The sequence below is a fragment of the Lissotriton vulgaris genome, chromosome 3_1 (genome assembly GCF_964263255.1).
Source record: "Lissotriton vulgaris chromosome 3_1, aLisVul1.2, whole genome shotgun sequence".
In the NCBI taxonomy this organism is placed as follows: domain Eukaryota; kingdom Metazoa; phylum Chordata; class Amphibia; order Caudata; family Salamandridae; genus Lissotriton; species Lissotriton vulgaris.
In genome coordinates, this window is record NC_141689.1 from 2055826602 (window position 1) to 2055849312 (window position 22711).

Here is a 22711-nt window from a genome sequence, read left to right on the forward strand (position 1 = left end):
GTTTGTCTTTCTCTCGTTTTCCTGCTAAGATAGGGTTGGTGTGGGCAGAGGAGCTGTGGGAGGGTGGAACAGCTCAAGATAAGAACAAAGGTAACTGGGAATGCGAGAAAGCAAGAAACAGTCTGGGAGAGAATTGAGAGGGACAGCAGCACATGAAGGAGAGAACCAGAAAACACATGCACTGTCCGGGAGTGCTTAAAGAAAAATAAAAGAAGTAGTTCACTGAAAGTGAGCAGTGGAAGGACACAAATCTGCCAAATCAAGAGAAGGGTAAAGCGGATATGCTCCAGGAGATAGAGAAACACAAAAAGAGTAAGGCAAGCCATTGAATAATAAGGAAGCAAATGAGATTGACAGTGATGTCAACCAATGTTAGGCAATGGGCAGGTTGTACGCCCACTGTAAGTTCACAATAAGTTTCTAGCAACCAGACAGAAGCTGTCTGGTAGGCTCAACCTAAAAATGTGGTGCAAAAAAGGGAAACACATGCAGGAACAAGCTTAAGCCCATGGCGGCTACCACCTTTCTTTAGTGTCAACTACTGCCTGCCTCAAATGTGATTGCATCATCAGCAGAGCTGGATTGGCCTTTTATTCCATTGGGTATTTCCCCATGGACTGGAACAATTGGGAGTCGGTTTTTTAAGGTCAGCGACCACTACCTCTGTCTCCAGATCCCAGGGATTTATGGCAGTAGGCACAGCGGTCAAAATAGAGGGAGAGAAAGACAGAGAGACAAACAGATAGAGAGAGAGACACAGAGATTGAAAAGAAAGATACAGGAAAGGAGTTAGGCTAATAGAAGCGTTTTTACCAGGGCTGCCCAAACATCACAGGCCGTAGTTGGTTGCTAGGGCATAACGCATAAGTTTACCTTAGTCAGCCTTCAACTGATGTGATAATCTAATAATGACTTGGAGGGATAAATAGTGCAGAGTCAAGAAAGCAGGCCTGAACCCATTTCCCTTTGGTTTAATCCCTTTGATTTGGAAGAAAATAGTTAGGTAAGGCTAACAACAAGTCCAACAAAGTTCATAAACTATTGGCAGTCTATCATTGAACTTACTGTAGCCTGCACTGGCAACGATCACTATGTAATACTTTAAAAACAATTAACATTCAATCCACATTTAATTGTCCACAAAATATATTTATATCACAAACAAAAACAGATCAAAGCTGAAATTGAGGAAAACATTTTGTCCAGAGCATAAAGCATCCATAGGTGCAGATTGTTTGAGGATCCCTGCCTTCATCGCTTACGGAGAAAAGATAGTGATTGTATGAGTGGGTTAAACACGCATTAGTGTTGGATAGGAAAGTTGATATGAAATTGGTATGACTGGGTACAGCTAGAAGGTTCTGGCTAAAAAGTCTGGCAGAGAGATGCATTATGGGAAGGGATTTAGATATGGTTTGTGAGGTAGCCAGACTATAGTCACGGGGCAGCATATTTGAGTACAGACCAATAAAGGACAATGACCATGGGGCACAAAGAAGGAATACACGTAAACACCAGTGGCAACAGGTGAAAGGGTAGCTATAAATAGATTGCCATGGTATCTCCCTGGCAGCGTAGGGGGCCGTGAACATTCTGTAGGTAACGTGATGAAATGGGAGACACTAGGATAAATATGAGTTTAAGGAAACGCGTGTAGTGAGCCTAGGAGACTTGTAGGATGGTGGAATTTGCCAAGGAAATTGAAATTTAATCAAGGGGGGGGGGGGGTGAGATATGGATGTGAGGTGTCATTTAAAGAGTGAAAGTGAAGCAGTGAGTGATACTGCGGGAAGGTGATCTTCCCTCCATTCAGCACATTTGCAAGACTAAGTTCTTATCTTTATACGCTTGTTAGTTTTCATTTTTTTGATGAATTGCCACGCATGGGCCATATGCACTAAAGTTTGCTACTTTATGGGTCAGTTATTTTTATTGATGTTGCAGAATGTGTTACTTACACCCCCGCTTAAAATCGCTTGTGGGGTGTGAAATAATCACATTAAACTTTGAACTTTTCCCCTTCTATCTTTCCCTATGGGACTATAACAAGAATCGTAGAGGTCAGTGTCCTGTTCATGTATCCACTCAAGGCCGACTGGCATGCATAATGGCCGCTTGTTAGGTTTAAGAGTTGGCTCTAGGATTTTCAGTATCCTTAGTTTGTGGGGTAATTTGTGAGACTATTAAAAATCTGGAGCATCTGAGTTCTTGAAATTCATTAGAAAGGACAGTGATAAATGGCTCCCACACTTACTGGAAACCTTCCCCTATATACTCAACAACTCCCAGATCCGTTAGAGCGAGGCTCTGTGCTCTGGTAGGTTATCCATACCTGATTGCGTAATAACGTGTTTTGCTACATAGAGAGCCATGGCCATTTCATTACTTTTCAATGAGTGGAGAGGAAAGGGATGCCTGTTGGTCAGGCCAAGAATGATATAAACTGCAAATTTTGGATCTAGGTGTTAAAGAACAAATCTATATCATCCATCACTGCCTTCCAGTATTTTGAGAATTTGGGAGAAGGTCAAAATTGACGAATGGAAGTGTCAGGGCTATAGAAGCTTCTACAACAGTTTTCAGATTTCCCAGGATTCCACTTGTGAATTCCTACCGGGCCACTTACCAATCTGAGGTTATCTTCAGAGCTGCTACCCTACCTGTGCTGTTTTTAGTGGCGACTCAGAGCCTGTGCCTCATTTCATTTTTTTATCTGTGGAGATTCTCGCTATCTCTGACTTCAATCTCCTTTCTCTAGGGTTTTGTCGAATTGCTTAGCACGTGATAAAAGTAAGTTAATGCAAGTAATTAAGTCTAATCTTGCAGATGCATGATGTGAAGTGGAGAAATATGTGTAAATGGGTGTTTTAGAATAGGCTCTCCAGATGCCTTCCTAACTCATTTTTTTGAGCCATGCATTTCTGTTGTTTGTAGCTACACTTGTCTGTTCAATTCTCTGGGCTGGTCTGTCCAAGCCATTATGTAAGCTGAAGTCACACACAATAATGATCTTCTTGTCTGATGCTTGTAGATTAGTAGTTAACGTCTTTTTGACAAAGGGCTCTTGACTATCATTTGGTACATATACATTGGCCAATGTAGTAGATGTGTCTAGTGCCAATCTTAGTTCTCTCACTGGGCCATTTATATTCATCAACTTCTATTGCACCTCTTCTGTAACTGTGTTAGCTAGCAAGATGGCTACTCCTCCTTTCTTTTGGGAGCTCGGAGATTAATATTACTTCAGAGACCATCTAGGTTCTTAATCTAAGCTATCTACAACTGATTAAGTGGATTTACCGCAGCAACCCGATATCTCGCCTAGAGCCATGCAGCACTGATAAGACTGCACATCTCTTAACCATGGTGTTTGGAACCCATGCATTAAAGCTATTTTTTCTAAGTGAAAGTTTTTTTGCGACAGTCTGTTTAGTTGCGTCACTTCGTATTCTCCTATCACAGACTTTGTTTTCTTGAACCACTGGATCTACCTAATCCAAAGTCTATGTAGCTGAGCCTTTCCCTAGTGTTAATTTAGCAAATCCCTGCCCTTAACGTCCTCCACAGTATTCAACTGAACTACTTTCTCCTCCCTTTTGCAATCCTGAAAAGCCAGTGGGTTACAGTGCCTGGGTTGCAGACAGGGCATCTCTCCACATCTCCCTTTAACATGTCCCACCACCTTCTCTGCCCAAGCCTCCACAATATCTTTCAATGGTGATTAGGAATTTGCAAAGATACCCGCTTTAACATTCCTACTAACTATGTAACATTACCACCCAAAGGTGGATAATATTCATTGAGGGACAGACTTCTCTCACCTGCGATGTCAACTGTTTTTAGTTTCTTCGTTGATGACTTGACTCTCCTGGTCTATAGAGGCAGCATCAGGTTTAGAACCCCTTCTAGTGCATGTCACTATCCTCCGGTGATTACTTCTCTGGGTCTTGTGGGTATCCCTTGGGTTTGAACTCTCAGTGCTAGTTCCCTTAGTGAGGCATAGGAAGTGCCTCAAGCAGCACAGCTGACAAAGTTGGGCACTCTATGGAATGATGAGGAGGAAGGGATGACCCCATTTATCTTTGATGCTCTTATCTCTCGAGTATTCTGTGATTGGGCAGAAGTTCTGTGTCTTTGATGAGCAACTACAGATAGGTCTTGACAGAATCAGTTTATGTACCTCTAAAATAATTAAGCTTTTCTCCCCAGGCACCCTCGATATTTCCTTTTCAGTGTTCAATCATGGACACAGGTGAGGGTGTGTGCAGTGTTTCCCTCTCTGGACTCTGGACCCCCCTTGTCTCTAACGTCAGTCAAGTTGCCCCCAGTGGCCCAATATCACTTGTTGCAAATCTGGAGTAGGTCTGTGTCTCAGGACCCACTGATCCGTCCAGGCTTTGGATGCTGGTGCCATGTTGGATGTGGCACGAAATGCCTTACTCCCACCTCCAGCCCGAGTCCACTCTCATCAGAGCTCTTTGTATGAAAAGGTCCATGTGGAAGGCACTCCATCTGGAACAACTGTTTTTGGGGCAGGCTCGGGCAGACACTGGCAGAGTCATTCTTATCAGCTGTCTTGAATACCCACAGCCCTTATAAGAGTCCAGAAATACAAGATCTTGACTGGTGTATGTTTCATGAGAAGTCAGTGTATGTATCCGGGGGGCGTCCCCGCAAATGGGTCAAGATATGGGGAACCTGGAATGCTTATCGTGGTGATATCTTTGAGCCGCCGGAACTCGAACCTACAGACATGGACCGGGAGGACGCCTAGGCCCGTTTCCTTCTTCTTAATCTCTCGCTGTTATTGTTGGGAACTGCACCCATAAATATGTAACAGTGGTCACCCGATACACCCTGGTCAATGTTTGTGTATTGTATTGTTGATTTCTTTTGTTAATAAAAAGAATTAAAAAAAAAAAGAGTCCAGAAATACAGAGGCACAAACTCATGGAGTTGTGGGAAAGCCTTCCACTGCATGACACAATGCTTCATGCTTCCTGGCATAGGGGCACACAGACAATATGTGCACCTACTTTGGAGACTTCACTATTGTTTACACATGGCCCTGCCATTTGTACTTGTGCATGCCCAAACGGCTGCCTGGCGTTACATAGGATGCAGCCTTCTAAGAATGTAATAGATAGACCTAGTATGTGACACTTCTGTTTCTCTATATGAGAGTTAATCTTGAAGGTTACCTGACTATGAGCTGTGACAGAACATTATTACAACCCCAGATTGGTGCATCGTAAGCAGCATGCAGTTGGACATGACATCATGAGATCAAGGACAGATGCTATCCTTGTGCCATATTTACTTAAATGGCCGGTACCACCATATACAGTGATGGAAGCACCATTACTACCACTACCACTCCTTCAACAAGAGGGAATAAACCTTCAACCTTTGATGCAAACAATATTTGGTGACATAAAATACAATTCTAAAATCAATTGTCCCTATAAAACGGACTGTATTAAGAGATGAGACACAACCTAATGCACTTTGGACTGGCACTGACTGAGCATACCTGTGAAGAAGATGTAGGTGGAGCCTTTCTTCGACTCATCCTTTTTGCACTCCGGCCCATCACACGACTTAGACCAGCAGCTGAACTCCCCGGTGTCCGCTGCAGTGGTGTTCACCAGGCTCAACTGGCTGTATTTCTCGTTCTGTTTAATGCTGGATAGAAAAAGAGAGAAACAGAGCATGGTGAATGATCCACTTTGTTGTCACTACACACCTCTGTGAATCTGCCCATCCTGTTTTTTTCGATGTGCTGGTAATGGCACACTACCATACTCCCAATACCTTAACGAAGAGAGGAGGTAGCGGTGGAAAAGGTGGGGAACGCGTTTTAAGAGTTGTTTTCTTGAAACAAAAGTAATGTTACGATAATCAAAGGACATACGCATATGTTGTCTTATGTTGATATTATTATTACAGCACACGTACAACCTAAGGTTTCTTGTCGTTAAAAGGTAACAGGAGTAAAAGCCGGAAGAGGCACTGCTGTATTCATTTATAGATGAAAATCTTGTTTAAATAACCAAGTTTGTAACTCCTTTCTAAACATCATAAAGTCATTACTAAGGCGAAGGGCAAGGGGGAGAGTTCCAAAGGGCTGGAGCTAGTACCGAAAACCCAATACCACCCATCCTTTTCTTTATAAGAGTCAGGATAGTAAGCAAGTTGGATGAAAAGGAATGCAGTAACCAACTAGTTTAAATAAATTAGGGGTCCAGATCATAGAGGGCCTTAAAGGTAATGCAACATACCTTAAATATAATCCCCTGTTCCACCGGAAGCCAATGAAGGTCTAGTAATAGTGGAATGCTATGACAGTATCAAGTTTGATTAGAAATAAGTCTAGCAGCCGCCCTCATTCCGTATAATCTGCTTTCTACCCACATGGGCATTAGTGATATCCAAGTAAAGGGAGTTAGATAATCCAGGCGAACATGATTGAGACCCTCACCACCATGATTTGGGCTTCTTTAGTCAGGAACGTAGCTATTTTTTTCATGTTCTGGAGCATATAAACACAATTAGAGATTACTGATCCTATCTGGGATTTTAAAGACAGCTAGCTCATGGTCTATTATCACTCCCAGGCTTTTTGTAGATTTTTTTAGGGAAGGAGGCATCCCCAATGCTGGTCGCCAGATTAAAAAAGACTTAGATCAGCTTTGTTGTTCACTAAAATAATTACTGTTTCTTCTGCGTTATGTTTTAAAAAGTTGCTACCCATCTAATCCAGGATAAACACATTATATATTGAAAATTCCTTTGGAAAGTAAGAGAGCCATCAAGTGTGATAATAAACTGAGATTTGCGTAATTGTAGATTCTCTCCAGACGACCCTTTGACACCTGCTCACTTTCGTCAGTATGACAGTCTTATTGCGCCAGTGAACATGGATTTGGTCAATCTATCTCTAACCACTGCATCTGTATCATCTGTGTGGAAGCACGCCGAAGTCATACCCCTTCTGAAGAAACCGTCCCTGGACCCAGCAGAGTTGGGTTAGGGACCTATTTCTCAACGGCCCTTTCTTGCTAAGACGGTAGAATTTCACGTAAATACCATCCTTACTGAGTTTATCAAGAGAAATGATATTCTAGACTCCTTGCAAAACTGTTTCAGGTCCTGCCACAGTACCAAATCAGCTCCGTTGGCAGTGACAGAAGAAATCCGTGGTAACCTTGATGTTGGAAACCCTGCAGCCTTGGTTCCTTTGGACTTAAGTGCCGCCTTCAACACTATCTCCCACATGATACTTTTAAATCGTCTCCAGGAAATAGGAATTAGGGGATCGGCCTTGGCCTTGCTGCGCTCCTTTTTGGAGGGTAGATCTTTCCAGGTTCTGGTGCCCCCTTTTCGCTCTCAGGTTTATGCCTTGCAACAGGGGGTGCCACAAGGCTCAATTTTGAGCCCCTTACTTTTTAACGTATATGTTCAAACCCTAGCTGCTGTGGCTAAAATTAGAAGGTTGTTGTTGGTGTTGTACGCCAACAACACCCAATTGGTTATCCCCTTTTCAAAGAAATGTAACCACAACCTTGTGAAATTTAAGACGGACTTGATGGTGATTGTGGACTGGATGGCTTCAAACTATTTACAGCTGAATGCCAGTAAGTCAGAAATTCTGCTGTTTCGGAGGGACCATGATATGTGGTCTGAGCAATATTGGCAAGATCAACTAAAACCAGCACCCTCACCGAAAGAGGCAGTTAAGAATCTCAGTGTTTGGTTTGACAGTGGTCTCTCATTTGATACCCAATAAAAGTCAGTAGCAGGGACCAGTTTTGGGCTCCTGCGAGGACTAAAACCTCTACTTGGCTTCTCTGATTCTAAAATTCGTCAGAACATTGTGCAAGCTACAATCTTATCTAGATTGGACTACGGCAACTCTCTTTATTTAGGCTCTAATAAGTCCAGCACTTGACGTTTGCAGAGAATACAGAAAGCAGCAGCTCATATTCTCTTGGCACTCCCTAAAACCTGTTCTGTGTATAAATTTCTACCCAAACTCCATTGGTTGCCAGTGGAGAAAATAGTTCAGTTCAAGACACTATGTGTGGCCCACAGGATTCTAACTCAGCAAGCACCTTCGGGGTTGGCTGACCTATTAGCTTGCTATGTTCCTCGACGTTCTTTACGCTCAGCCGATCAAGGGCTTGCGAGTGTCCCCTGATTTTTAAGAGCAAGAGCTGGTGGACGCTCTTTTAGAGTGCTTGCGGCCAGACTATGGAATTCACTTCCTGCCTCAATCAGAGGGATTCAGAATCATCTTGCCTTTCACAAAGCCATAAAGACCTGGCTTTTCCCGACCTAAAACCCCTTTAACCTGTTACAGTCTTGAGTCTTTGGTTGCGCTGTGTTGCCCCGTTGCTGGGGCAGCCAAGCGCATTACAAATCCGACAATAAATAAATAAATACAGTTCAAGAGATTCAAAGCCTAAATAAAAGGTCTAATATAATTATTGAATAATTGAGGGAAAAGGAAAGAGCTCTAAGTGACCGACACCTCACTCGAGAAGCCGAGGCTTTAAAAGAACCCAAATTAACTGATCGCAAAGCTGCAGACAAATCTTAAGACACCAAAGCGGAGGTTAATCCATCATCACAGACCTGACACATATTGTCTACTACTACCAGCATACCAGACTCAATACAACGTTTAGGGTAAAATTCAGTTTGATGCATTTAAAAAATTTGCAAAGTTTCAAGATGGGCACAAACCGCTTGTGCCACTTGAGATTTTAATAGTTTAGCCTGAAAATGCAACAAAAAAAATTGGATGGTAGTTTTTTAAAAGCAGGGGTCTTCTCCTTGTTTTTCTTGCAAAGGGATTACCACTGCTTCCTTAAAGGAATTCGGTATGATTCCCTGTAGAAGAGAGGAGTTTAATAAGATCAGAAACGGGCCAGAGAATTCCCAGGCAAAAAATTTCAGAAATTTAGGAGTGCAAGGATCATTAGGTGAGCCTCATTTCACTCTGAACATAACCTCCAAGACCGCTCTTAAAGGATTGCTGTACATTTGTAATTTTGGGGTTTCTAAACCATTGCATTTTACCTTAAAACAAATCAACTGCAATACGTTGTAAGCCTTTCTTCTTAAATGATTCCCTTTCAATATTGTAAACAGCTTTAAGATACAACGGAAGCACCCACAATACATTAAATTCACTGTATCTACAAACCATTAGATAGACACTACATTGACTTTTTACTGATGCACCAATGCACTACATCTACATAACACTTCTAAGACACCACTACCACGAAATTGTTAGGATTGGAAGAGAGCTGGTTGGGGCTAACATTGTGGCAAGATATAACAAAAGGCTTTGGATTAGGGTTAGTGTGGTATATTAAAAGAGAGGGTTAGGCATCGGTGTTGGGTTAGTACTGGGGGAGTTATGTCTAGGAATAGACCTATTGTTAGGCGAGGAGTTAAGGCTTAGCTGAGCATTAGGATTAGGGTTAGATCAGATTATTTCCAGACCATTGCATGTTTAGGAAAGCACTAAAATCGTTCTGTTTAGCTTGACTTGGCCATAAAATCATTCTAGACCTACTGGGTGTCATGTAGTTTGGGTTGCTAGTGCTCTGATTCCTTTGAGGGAAATTTGTTGTGCTCGTCAAACTCAAAAAACTCAATATAGCAAAACAAAGATTTACAAATATGAGAGAAGCATCAGGTGATCAAAACAATCAGTTATTCTGAGATACAGCTTCCACATTCGGACATTGATGTAGCGTACGCTCATAGTGTGCTTATTGAATATATATGTTCTCAAGTGTACACTGGAATGCAGATTTTATTTTAATCATACACACAGTATCTTAGATGTATCTGATTGCCAAATGCCACTTACATTTGAAGCCTTCTTAAAGCATAGTGTTTAATATTATTAATGTGAGATTAATGCAACTTCTAGTGGGTGTAGTACACTTGGTTAAGTATACAGTACACCCTTCATTACAAAATCCTTCTCACCAATCTGGCACGACTGAAAATATTAATTATGTTGTTGAAAATACCAGCGAACTGTTTCCTATTTCTCCTTTGTAAGGGAGTCCCTCATTTCATTTAAATACTTCATTTGATTTAATTATAAAATCATAAAAGTTTAATACAAAGCACTGTAATATCTTAAAAACGTGTGCACAAGTGTACAGTAAAAAACGCAATTCATAAAATCAGTAAGAGAAAATTTCTAATCCATATTAAAAACACTACCCAACCCTAGCCAGGGCAGTTTAAATTAATTAAATTGTTCTTCCTGGCATAAAATGCAGCCCACAAAAAGCTTGGCATACTACAGTATCTCTCTAGAGTAGAAAAAGTAGGTAAAGATAAGCAGGGTGGCATTGGAAGAAATTGAGGGGTCTTAAAACAGGGAAAAAATAAACGTTTTCACTGGTTAGTGTAATTTTTACAAAAGAGGACTACATGCATGGTACTCTGTGCCGCCAGGTCATTCATTATAGGGAATCTAATTAAATGATGGTAAATATCCATTCTTAGGCGAGTGAGAACAAATCTGTGCCTAAAGTTTAGTACAAGCTTAAGATAAGGCTGCATTTCATACATACATATTTTAGGATGGTTTGATATTTTAATACACTAGGCATTAATATTTCGATGGACAACCTAAGATTCTCAAGGTGCGCCATTTCAGATCTTTTCTATTACAGTTGCGGCCGATATGGCTCCCGGGTGGGAGGCGGGCACAGGGGGTGGTGTTCGCTGGGGGTCATAATAATAATTTTTTTACAAAACTTACCTCAAGGCCGGGTCCCTCATCTTCTTTGCTCCTGCTCTCCTGTCTCTGACAGGAACAGTAATCAGGCAGCCGGGCTCCTTCCCCATAGCCAATCACAACGCTGCAATGCAGCGTTGAGATTGGTCTGAGCGCCGAGACATGACGCTCAGCCTAGGACTGTGGAGGTGGGCATGTTCTCCATGCATAAGGGGAAAGGGCACATGACTGGTTTGGGCGGCCCAAGAGGGTGACGCCATGGTGCACAAAAGTTGTGTTGGGCGGGCCACAGCCGCATTGAGCACGTTGAGGATAGCAGCAATGCAGGGCTGCAGGATATGCTACTATGGTTACACAGCAAGTGGAAAATCCACACTTACTTTCATTTAGTCTTCCTCAAGAGCCCTCACTGTCAAGTTCCAAATGCGCTCTCGTAGCTTCCTTACCTCAACTCCGTCATGAGCCAGCTCCCAGCTACAATTATCCAATGGGAGGCTTAGGCTCAGGCAGGGGCAGGGTGCAGCAGACTCAGGAAATAGAATGCAAGACATAGTTTGTCGATGATTTCTTGGATTTTTGATCGACATGATGACATCATCACTAACGTGTTGATACACAATCATGCCTGCCTAGACAGGCCTATGCTGGCCTGCCTATGAACATTTACCAGCCAGTCACTATTCAATGTATGTTATTCTTTTTATTTTGAATTTGAACAATTAATATTGAGACCTCTACCTGCAGGTTCAGAAATTGTATGTGAAAGAAGTGCAGGTGCTGAGCACCTGAAAGCACCTGCTCAAATTAAGCGCTGCAACTTACCATGGATGACACAGTCAAATGTCAATGACAAATCGACAAAGGGCAAATAGATGTTCCCCTCTTTGACCTTGGTGTACTTTCCAATTGGCATGCTCAAATTCAGTCCCTGCTTGATGGTCCCAATGCCAGGGCAGGATCCATAGTTCAGATCTGACAGAGTGTCATAAGATTCCACCCAATCCTGTAGCCAACTCAAGATGATACGGCCAGCTATCTTTGCTAAGGAGTTGAGGAGATAGATTGGTCTGTAGCATGCAGGTTTGAGACAATCTCCCTTTTTATAAATTGGCACAATAATTGATTCTGTCCATGTTGGTAAAAAACTGTGTTACGGCATGCCCCCAATACCAGCGTCAGTAGAGGGCCCCACAGAGAGGTATCAGCCATAAACAAGTCCACTGGTACCGCATTGGGGCTAGGGGCTTCCGCCCTTACTTGCATTTATTGCCCTGTTTTCTTCCTCCAAGCTTAAAGGAGGACTGATTGAACCTTTGGAGAGTAGTCTTTAGTATACAAAGCAAAGACGTTAGGATAAAAGTGGGGTGGGTATATGTGCTATGCACCAGCGGGAATTTAGGATTTGTAATCTCATATAGGGTTCAGATAACAGCCCTCGGGAGGAGATGTTGCCTGAATAATCTGAATATGAACTGTTGAGGCAATGAATTTATGAGATTAACTGATGACCCTAGTTAATGCTCTGCACTCCATTTTACTGCAAAATCAGTAGACACTTAAACAAATACCTAGTTTGAACATGGATTGAAATGTTTGTGATGACTAAAACCGAGACACGTGCAATGTAAGACATCACCCTACAGTATCACATCTGTTGTACCACTGGGTTTGGCCCCATCATTATTATTCAGCATTTTCCCTCAACCTCTGCTAATATAACACAAAGATTTACCTGCACTGTATACCACTGTGCAAATTAAATTAAAATACAGTCCTGGATTTCTGGCTGATTAACAGTCACTCTCAGATATTATAAAATGCCTACAAAAACAGATGAATGGACAAAAGCCTTCTTCGGTTAATTTTTTAAAGAGTGGAGATAATGATCTTCAGAGATAAACTGTAGATCTGGATGAAAGAAATATTGACACCTAACATTTGTACTCTTCAGCTACTATGCAGAAGGGCTGGTGCCTTGTATTTATTTACATGTGAAACCATAGGCTTCAAATGCATATTCTGTAAAACATACACTCCAAAATATGGAAGGCCATAATCAGGACTGTAAAAAATATCTCCTTTAACAAAATTAAATATAGGACACCATTTTTGAAAGTGCCAACAAGATAGGTTCTACAGGGGGAGTCGTCGCCGTACAAACGGAGCGCGACGTGAAGAACACCCCTGCCGCGCTCGCCCATGTAGCATTACAAATCACCAATGATGAAAGGTGAAGGGTGAATATCCAATAGTGCCCCCTCGGAGAATCTGTGAGTTTCACAATTTTTAACACATTCCTCACTAAAGGGTACGTCTTAGCACACGCATACCACCAGGGATCACGATTTTTTCGGTCCTGACGAATGCCGAGTCAAATTGACTGATGATAGCAGAAACATGTTGACTTTGTTGAATTATAGGACAAACGAGTTCTAAAATTAAAACTCTATTTTTTATCCGCCTAATTTTTTTTTAACTGGAACAGCCTGGCCCCTTATTAAAATGTATACTGGGCACAGCCTGTTTCTTTTAACCCACTTACACTATCACTAATCACCACACCACTTCATTTGAGAAAAACAAAAAAACCAGCTCCGCTGTAACACAGGCGTTGTAGCACACTGGGGGGCATTCGGTCTCCCCAGTGGCAACCCAATGATGAAGCATGTCACCACTAGGATGTGAGTGAGGGTTCTTTTAGAAGAAAAAGTTTTTTCCCCTTTTCTTTCACCTTTTTGTGGCTTGGGATTTTCCTTATATATTTGTGAGCGCTTTACTTATATAGTCACTCTTTTGTTGTTGTTGTCTATTACTGAGGGGTTGATGAGTGACCCATAAAGAACCCTAACTCTCTTGTTGTTGAATTATATTATTTCTAAATCTGCCATGATCACTTTTCGCATGCTGTAGTATTGTGTTAATTTACTATTCTAACTCGGGTCCAAGTAGATTTGGGGGCAAATGCTTGACAGAGGGATTAGGTGAAGGTCAGAATTGTGTAAGGAGATATTTAGGTAAGCTGAATTCAATTTGTTATAGCCTACGTTGCACAAAAAATATTTTTACACAAGGGGGGTTCATGAACGTAACTCTCTGAGCATAGAACTACACACATCGCATGCAATAGAGTGTTTACTACTGTACAACTGTACCTACAACTATGCTTAGTTGTAGGTGTCGGTGTCGGTGTCCCCGCCCATCGTGTCAAATGTGAAAGATTTGTATATTGTTGTGTTTGATTATTGATTCCGAATGAATTTCCAGATTCATGCCCTTATTTGGTATAATTCACATTGCCCTTACATAGGCATAGAAATCCAGTCCTTATTTAGGCATAGACCATGCTACCCAAATACATGCATGGCTACTTCCATCCATTCATCTACACCACAACGATGTTTTGGAAAACCAGACTCTTAAGCCGTTAGGGACTTCCCCTTACCTGGATATTGATTTCTCCAAGAACTCATTATTACGAATGAACAACTATTCCTTAGGGGTGAAGAACTGAAAAATCTTCATTCTCAGGGGTCTTACTAATATCAATAAAGAACTTGGCACAAAAGCTGAAATATGAAAATACATCTTTATTAAATTTAATAAATGAGGCCACGTTACACAGAAGCCTTAGCAACCGAATGAGGTAGTCTAAAGAGTACAGAACACAGAGGTCTTTTATATGCTTAGGGTTACAAACTCAGCATAAAAGAAAGGGGCAGTCGTAGCTTTTGCAAGCATGCAAAATACCTAATATGGACATACAAGATCTGCAAAATATTAGCCAATAGAAAAACATTTAAAACAAGGCATCATGTAACCAGAACGTCCCCCTTACGTCGTGTTTCTGCCTAACCCACAAGTAAATTAATTACAGCACCTATAGGTCAATCAGTAATGGCAGGACATGTCTGTATGCAGTTAGGCCGGCTGGTGTCTGAGATTGATTTTAAAGCAAGAACAGAGGGTTTTCAACACGTTGCAGTCCAAAGGGCAGAGACATTTCATGAATAGAGCAGCCTGTGTAAAGGCAACACAAAATGAAGTTTGAATGTAAATTGAAATCAAAATTAAGGAACCTCAGGGGCTGATTCATGACGTTCTTATGCCCTACTTTTACGTCAATACTGGCATTCCTAAGCACCTTCAACCAACCACTCTCATTCTAAGGTATGGAGCTGATTAGAACCTAGAGAAACCTTTGGCAAGTCTTGGCAGAACTAAAACTTATGCTAAACAGCACCTACTTCTTCCCTGGTACTAGATCTAGGTTAGGTACATTGGGGTAGGTGTATTTTAGAAGCACCAGTTGAGTATTTTTAGCCTGTGTTATTTATGTATGTATTTTTATATATGTCATAGCAACAGACAATGCTATTACAATATTATTTTATATTACTGTTTCCACAGTACGCATTATACTTTGCAATCTGTCTAACGATTGTAGCAGTTCATATCTCTTGCATGAGAAATAAGACTGTTCAATAACCCCTTTTATTGAAACGTCCGTCTCTCTATTTCTCTGCAACTCTGTAGAAATGAAGCATGCACGACTGACTGATTGAAATAGTTATCTATTGTTTCTACGACTCTGGGGATATTGTTCCTGTCCTAGGGGAAACAAAGTTGTCATGTTTATGCGGTTGTCAGAGACTAATCCCTTTTGTTTATTCGAGAAAGTTTCTAGTGACCTCTGAGTTAGCTGGCACACAATTACTTTTAGTATACTCGATAGAGACATACTGACCTCAGTCCTATGTCAAATCTATAGTATATAGTATTCCAATGTGCAGAGCCTATTGGGAATATAGGAACTACACTACAATATGACCTCAGCTCAATCTTGTTCAGAGAGCATGTACATGAAAAATTAAGATAGTGCTGAATTTAAAGCATCTCATCTTACAACATACTTTAATTGCCAGTGCCAGTGCCAAGCAGGATTACTGCAAGAAGCAGTTTGCATGTCTTCTCTTATACAGAACTCGATTGCATAACTTAAAAAACACACAGACAATAGTCTCTGAGCCTCGCCCATCACCACAAGCTGCATTCTATACAGAAGCTAGGCATCATGGGAGCGAATAATTCAAATTTGAAATACAATTAATTCACCCTAATGCACGTGGGATGAATTCCCAATGGATCTTGAACAACATCCTTGTACCCACCAGGACTGCCCCAGCTCTGTCCCAACATAGAACAGGGTTGAAGACGCACCTTTTTAAAGAACACTACATCACACTGCAGTAGCAGTACAGTTCTGCTCCTAGAAACCAGCTACGATTTCAACTACCTGTCGACTGTATTCTTGCCTTTGACACTGTACAGTGCTCCTCTGCTTTGGATAGGTTTGCACATACATGCACCAGCACCCGCCAAGTCGAACACCAGCAGCACCCACCTCAAGTGCATCCTGCTCAACACCCGCTCCGTCCACAGACACGCCATCGAACTCTGGAACCTCCTAGACGCCACAGCCCCTGACGTTGCCTTCCTCACGGAGACCTGGATGAACGCCTCTTCAGCTCCCGACATCGCCATCGCTATCCCAGAGGGCTACAAGATCGTCCGGAGGGACCGCAACGCCAACCAGATGGGAGGAGGCATCGCCATCATCCACAGGAACACCATCCGTCTCACGACCAGCACCGACAACACCCTGACCAGCGCCGAACACCTGCATTTCCAGATCCACACCGACCCGAACACCACCCTCAGAGGCACCCTGATCTACCGACCCCCGGGACCACGCACACAATTCAGCGAGGACATCGCCGACTTCGTCAGCCCGCATGCCCTCCCCTCCGCTGACTACATCCTCCTGGGGGACCTCAACTTCCATCTGGAGAACAACAAGGACCGCAACACCAGCACCCTGCTCGACAACCTCGCCAATCTTGGACTCAAGCAGCTGGTGTCCACCCCCACCCACCTCGCCGGACACACCCTCGACGCAGTCTTCTCTTCCAGCACAGACATCGACTTCAGCCACGCCACAGAGCTTCAATGGACGGACCACAGCTGCGTCCACTTCACCTTCAAGAGAACGACGACCCACCACCACCAGCAACAGGCCGCCCGCAGAAGCTGGAACAAGATCACAGCAGACCAGCTCGCCACCTCCCTGGGCCAGCACCCTCCTGCCAGCTCAGCGAACCCCAGCCAGGCCGCCGACAACCTCACGAAGTGGGTCAGCATCTGCGCGGACGAGCTCGCCCCGCTGAGGACCCCGCCCAGCAGACCCGGCAGCAAGAAAGCCCCGTGGTTCACCGACGAACTCAAGAGCTCCAAGAAGAACTGCCGAGCCCTCGAGAAAGTCTGGAGAAGGGAACCTGCACCGGACAACAGGACCACCCTCAAGCTGGCCACTCGGAAGCACCACCAGCTGATCCGCGCCGCCAAGAAAACTGCATTCAAGGACCGGCTGGACAACAACGCACACAACAGCAAGGAACTCTTCAACATCGTGAAAGAGCTATCCAACCCCAGCGCAGGAAACAACGACATCACCCCATCGCAAGACCTCTGCAACTCCCTCGCCTCATACTTCCACAACAAGATCGCGGACATACACAACAGCTTCAACAACCAACCAACGCACACCATGACCGAACAACCACCCCCCACCACCACCCTCCATGCCTGGACCCCGATCAGCACCGAAGACACCATCCGCACGATGAACTCCATTCACTCCGGATCACCGACCGACCCCTGCCCTCACCACGTCTTCAACAAGGCCGACGCTGTCATCGCACCCCACCTGCGAGACATCATCAACACATCCTTCGACACCGCCACCTTCCCTGAGAGCTGGAAGCACGCCGAACTCAGCGCTCTACTCAAGAAACCAACAGCGGACCCCACCGAACTCAAGAACTACCGCCCCATCTCGCTCCTCCCGTTTCCAGCCAAAGTCATCGAGAAGACCGTCAACAAGCAGATGGCCGCCTTCCTCGAGACGAATGGATCCCTCGACCCCTCACAGTCCGGCTTCCGAGCCAATCACAGCACCGAGACCGCCCTCATCGCCGCCACCGATGACATCCGAGCCCTGATGGACAACGGAGAAACAGCGGCCCTCATCCTCCTAGACCTCTCCGCGGCATTCGACACTGTCTGCCACCGCACCCTAGTACAGCGCCTCAGCAACGTCGGAATCCAGGACAAGGCGCTGGAATGGATCATCTCCTTCCTCGACGGAAGAACACAGAGAGTCCGCCTACCACCGTACAAGTCAGAGGCCTCCGAAGTCATCTGCGGCGTCCCTCAAGGATCCTCTCTGAGCCCCACCCTCTTCAACGTTTACATGAGCCCCCTCGCGGCCATCGCACGCCAACACAACCTCAGCATAATCTCCTACGCCGACGACACCCAGCTGATCCTCTCCCTGACCAACGACCCCGCCACCGCCAGAGCCAACCTGCACGAAGGGATGAAAGAGGTAGACGAGTGGATGACGACCAGCCGCCTGAAACTGAACTCTGACAAGACGGAGGTCCTCATCCTGGGCTCTTCACCCTCCGCCTGGGACGACTCCTGGTGGCCTCCCGCCCTGGGCACCGCACCCAAACCGACAGACCATGCACGCAACCTGGGCTTCATCCTGGACTCCTCCCTCTCCATGACCAGGCAAGTCAACAACGTCTCCTCGGCGTGCTTCAACATCCTACGCATGCTACAGAAGATCTTCTGGTGGATCCCCACCGAGACCAGGAAGACCGTCACCCAGGCCCTCGTCACTAGCCGACTGGACTACGGCAACGCCCTCTACGCCGGTACCACCGCCAAGCTCCAGAAGAGACTCCAGCGGATCCAGAACGCCTCAGCCAGACTCATCCTCGACATCCCACGAACCAGCCACATCTCCGGACATCTGAGAGACCTTCACTGGCTCCCCGTCAACAAAAGAATCACCTTCCGCCTCCTCACCCACGCACACAAAGCCCTACACGACCAAGGCCCGAGCTACTTCAACAGCCGGATCAACTTCTACGCTCCCAAACGCCACCTCCGATCAGCCAACCACGCCCTCGCCGCCGTCCCCCGCATCCGAAGAGCGACTACAGGAGGAAGGTCCTTCTCCTACCTGGCCGCCAAGACCTGGAACTCCCTCCCGACCGACCTGCGCCTGACCCAAGACCACCTCTCCTTCAGGAAGAAGCTGAAGACCTGGCTGTTCGAGCAGTAGCGCCCCCCCCTCCTCCCCCAGCGCCTTGAGACCCTACGGGTATGTAGCGCGCTCTATAAGTGTCATTGATTGATTGATTGACTGTTATCCAAAAATAAGCCATTATATAACTAGCCGAAAAAGTTGAATTGTTTAGATTATTATGTGCGTCCTCTGCATCTGGTCTTCAACTACTATAGCCTTAGAGCCAGATGTAGTGGGCTCTACCGACCATTAACGGCCCACTCCAGAGTTAATGGTCCGAGCCGAAGGAGAGGGCCTTTAACAAGGGAGCGGACCTTTAAAGGTTGGGCCAGCCCTCTACATAGGGCTCTAAAGCTATTAGAACATTCCGCCCCTAGAGGGCAGAATGTTTTAGTTTGTAAAAACAAAGGATTTAAATCCCCTTGGCTCAGAGAAGCCTTTATTCACAGCAATAGGCGGGAAATGGAAAAAAAACATTGGAATGTTACTCTAGGGGCTTCTATCAGCCAGTAGAAGCCCAGAGCCCTCCATTGTCTTTGATGAAGCTCTCAACATTTCAATGTTCTAATATGGGTTCAAAAGTCTGGAGCTCTGCCCTGACAGTACCTTATTTCTACACAGATCAGAAGGCCTATTCCCTTTGACTTGTTACTGGCACTGACTCTTAGTTAAGTGCAACTTACGTCAATTTGAAATCTTAAAAGGAACAGATGTATTCCCTCACTTGTATACAAATTAAATGCTTGAAATACATTAACGATGATTCAGAATAATTAGATACATTTCGTAATAGATGGATAAATAAATATTTGTGTCAGTGCCAGAATTCTGTGCTAGTGAAAGCCAAAGTGGTTTGTAATTCAAAATAAAGCTCGGCAAGCCACAACATGACAATGAGAAATATTAACTTAATGAGAGTCCTAGCTAAGCAACAATTATATTGATTTCTTCCAATGGATGGCAGTTTTCAAAACATCCTCCTATGTAATTAATGCAAATAAGTGCACACAGCTTCTGGGAAATGTTTTTGTGTTGTATTCACAGTAACAGCATGAATCAGACCAGCAAAGCGCTCAGAATCTCACGTACTGAGAAGGGAACAGTGAGTATCTGAAACTAGGTATATTGCACAGTTCTGCCTGAAGCATGGATTTCTTCCACCGAACACCTAACATTACCTCTGCCTTCTCTGCTCTCATGTTCATTTTTAGAGCAGAGAAAAGGTGGTGTTTAGTGATAGACCTACAGCTGTTTTTGTAGTCTCTGCATTTCTACCTTATTACATACCTCTTTCCAGCCCTACTTTCCAATTAATTGGAACTTAAAAACAACTTAGAAAACAAATAAATGTGACTGAACTGCTGTGTAAGCATGCTAAAATACGATAGGAACAATACAGGAAAATCCATCGTTTTACTCTCTGTCTGAGACAATGATATTCAAACCATTTTTTAGGTCTCGCCTGTCGATGCGCATGCGCATCGAGCAAGCGAGAGTATTGGGACTTATCCACTCTTTCCCCAACTTGCAAGGAATCGTGGCGATTCCTTGCAGTGCCCGTGACTTTTAGGCTCAATGCGCATGCGCTTTGAGCTTAAAAGCGCGTGCACATCAGTTCCCTCAGCCGCACTCCGCCCCCTCCCCTTCCCGCCGTGTCGCATTTCTCCTCCCCCCTCCCCTCTGTTTGTTAAATTTAACCCGCTCCGCCCCCTCCCCTTCCCGCCGTGTCGCATTTCTCCTCCCCCCTCCCCTCTCTTCCCTCCGTCTTGTTTATTTTACCCGCTCCGCCCCCTCCCCTTCCCACCGTGTCGCATTTCTCCTCCCCCCTCCCCTCTCTTCCCTCCGTCTTGTTGCCTATGGGCGGCTGTGCTGGCAAGCAGCGCTGCTTCCTCTCCTCTTTCTGTTGAAACAAACAGCAGGGAGGGGAGGCGCTTCCAGGGCCAGCTCACTCTCGCTCTCTTCGTCTTGTTTTGCTTTCGATCTAGACCCGTCTCCAGCAACAGCCTCTGCTGCCTTAACTTTTAGTTTTCTGAGTGTATCGCTTTTTTAAAATAGCGAAACACGTAAACATTTCAATATGGCCATTATGTTCAGCTTCTTCCGCCATACTACAGTAGCGTATCCGTTTTTTTCGAGTGACGGACATTCAGTTAGTTTACTTCCCAGCAGGCTATGGTATTTACCGGGTGCAGTAAGTACCTCCAATTTCGAATTTTCCCAAAGAAAAAGGAAAAATCCATGCAGAATCTTGTGTATCCGAATATACTAGGCATTTCTCTCCTGATAAATTTCAGCAGGTGTGACTTGCCAAAATGCACCCGGGAAAATTGCAGGAAGAGCAATCAATAATAGACAAACATACTTCCGACCCCTGGGCAAAGCGGGCTTTGCACAGGGATAGATTTTTTTTCAAACCCTTGTTGAGGCTTACGTATATAGTATTATATAACATTGTGATCATTAAAAAGCTATTGAAAATGACTCTTCTGTGTTCAATTCAACCTATTCAAACCAAAAAATACAAAGGATACTCAAACCCACAGTTGATGTATGAATGTTTTAAGAGCACCACCTGCACATACCTTTAGAATATTGGCCATTGGGTAAAATAGTAATCTAAGACATTTTGTGCATTTCCGATTTCAGAGGTTTGTGTCAAAAGTACTGCTATTTGATGGAAAACAGTGGTACATTTTCATGTAATTTGACAACATTTTCATGTAGTTTGACAAAATTGCGCTTTCAGAGTAAAACACAATTTGCCACAACTTTTTTTTTTAATGCGAGTGCGCACCTCACATAAAAAAGTCTCATCAAGAGAAGACGGATTAGAGCAGAAAATGTCTATCATGAGACTTTTTCTGTGTGAAATGCGAAAAACTCTTCCCTTGGTACCTTGCAAGCCTTTTTTTCTTTTCTTAAAAAGGAGGGGCATGCTCACTTTCACATAAGATGGAATTCAGCAATTTTGTCCAGGCTTACACTGCATATTTGTAATGTAGCCAACAGAAGTTTAATTCTTTATTGCTTTAGGGAAAAACTCTATTGCAGCAAAGCATACAATTGCAGCAGAAAAAGATACAAACATTCATAATATGCCAATATAAGAATACATTAAGATCACAGTATCTCTCGCCCTTCCACTCCCCTAAGCAGACACAGAGCTGTCCACACAGTGCAACCTACACGTTGGCTTTGCCAAGGCTTGTTTAGCTAGAAATTAACAGATGGATAAATCCCATCACCCTCACTCACCCTCACTCACCCTCACCCTCACTCACTCACCCTCAACCCCTCACCCTCACCCCCTCAACCCCTCAACCCCTCACCCCCTCACCCTCACTCGCCCTCACCCTCACTCACCCTCAACCCCTCACCCTCAACCCCTCACCCCCTCACCCTCAACCCCTCACCCTCACTCGCCCTCACCCTCACTCACCCTCAACCCCTCACCCTCAACCCCTCACCCACCCTCAACCCCTCCCCCTCAACCCCTCACCCTCACTCACCCTCAACCCCTCACCCTCACTCACCCTCAACCCCTCACCCTCACTCACTCACCCTCAACCCCTCACCCTCAACCCCTCACCCTCAACCCCTCACCCTCAACCCCTCACCCTCACTCACCCTCAACCCCTCACCCTCACTCACTCACCCTCAACCCCTCACCCTCAACCCCTCACCCTCAACCCCTCACCCTCAACCCCTCACCCTCAACCCCTCACCCTCAACCCCTCACCCTCACTCACCCTCAACCCCTCACTCACCCTCACTCTCAC

The 22711-nt window shown here is 44.5% G+C and overlaps 1 protein-coding gene across 2 annotated transcripts in view; it reads right to left on the reverse strand.

Annotated features, from left to right (window-relative positions):
• Positions 1 to 22711, reverse strand: part of PDGFRL (platelet derived growth factor receptor like) — a 534427-nt gene that overhangs the window by 198217 nt on the left and 313499 nt on the right. For both annotated transcript variants that reach the window (XM_086962582.1, XM_086962581.1), the window contains one exon: positions 5534 to 5685. In XM_086962582.1, the coding sequence (XP_086818708.1) occupies positions 5534 to 5685 (152 nt within the window). The remainder of the gene's footprint in view (positions 1 to 5533; positions 5686 to 22711) is intronic.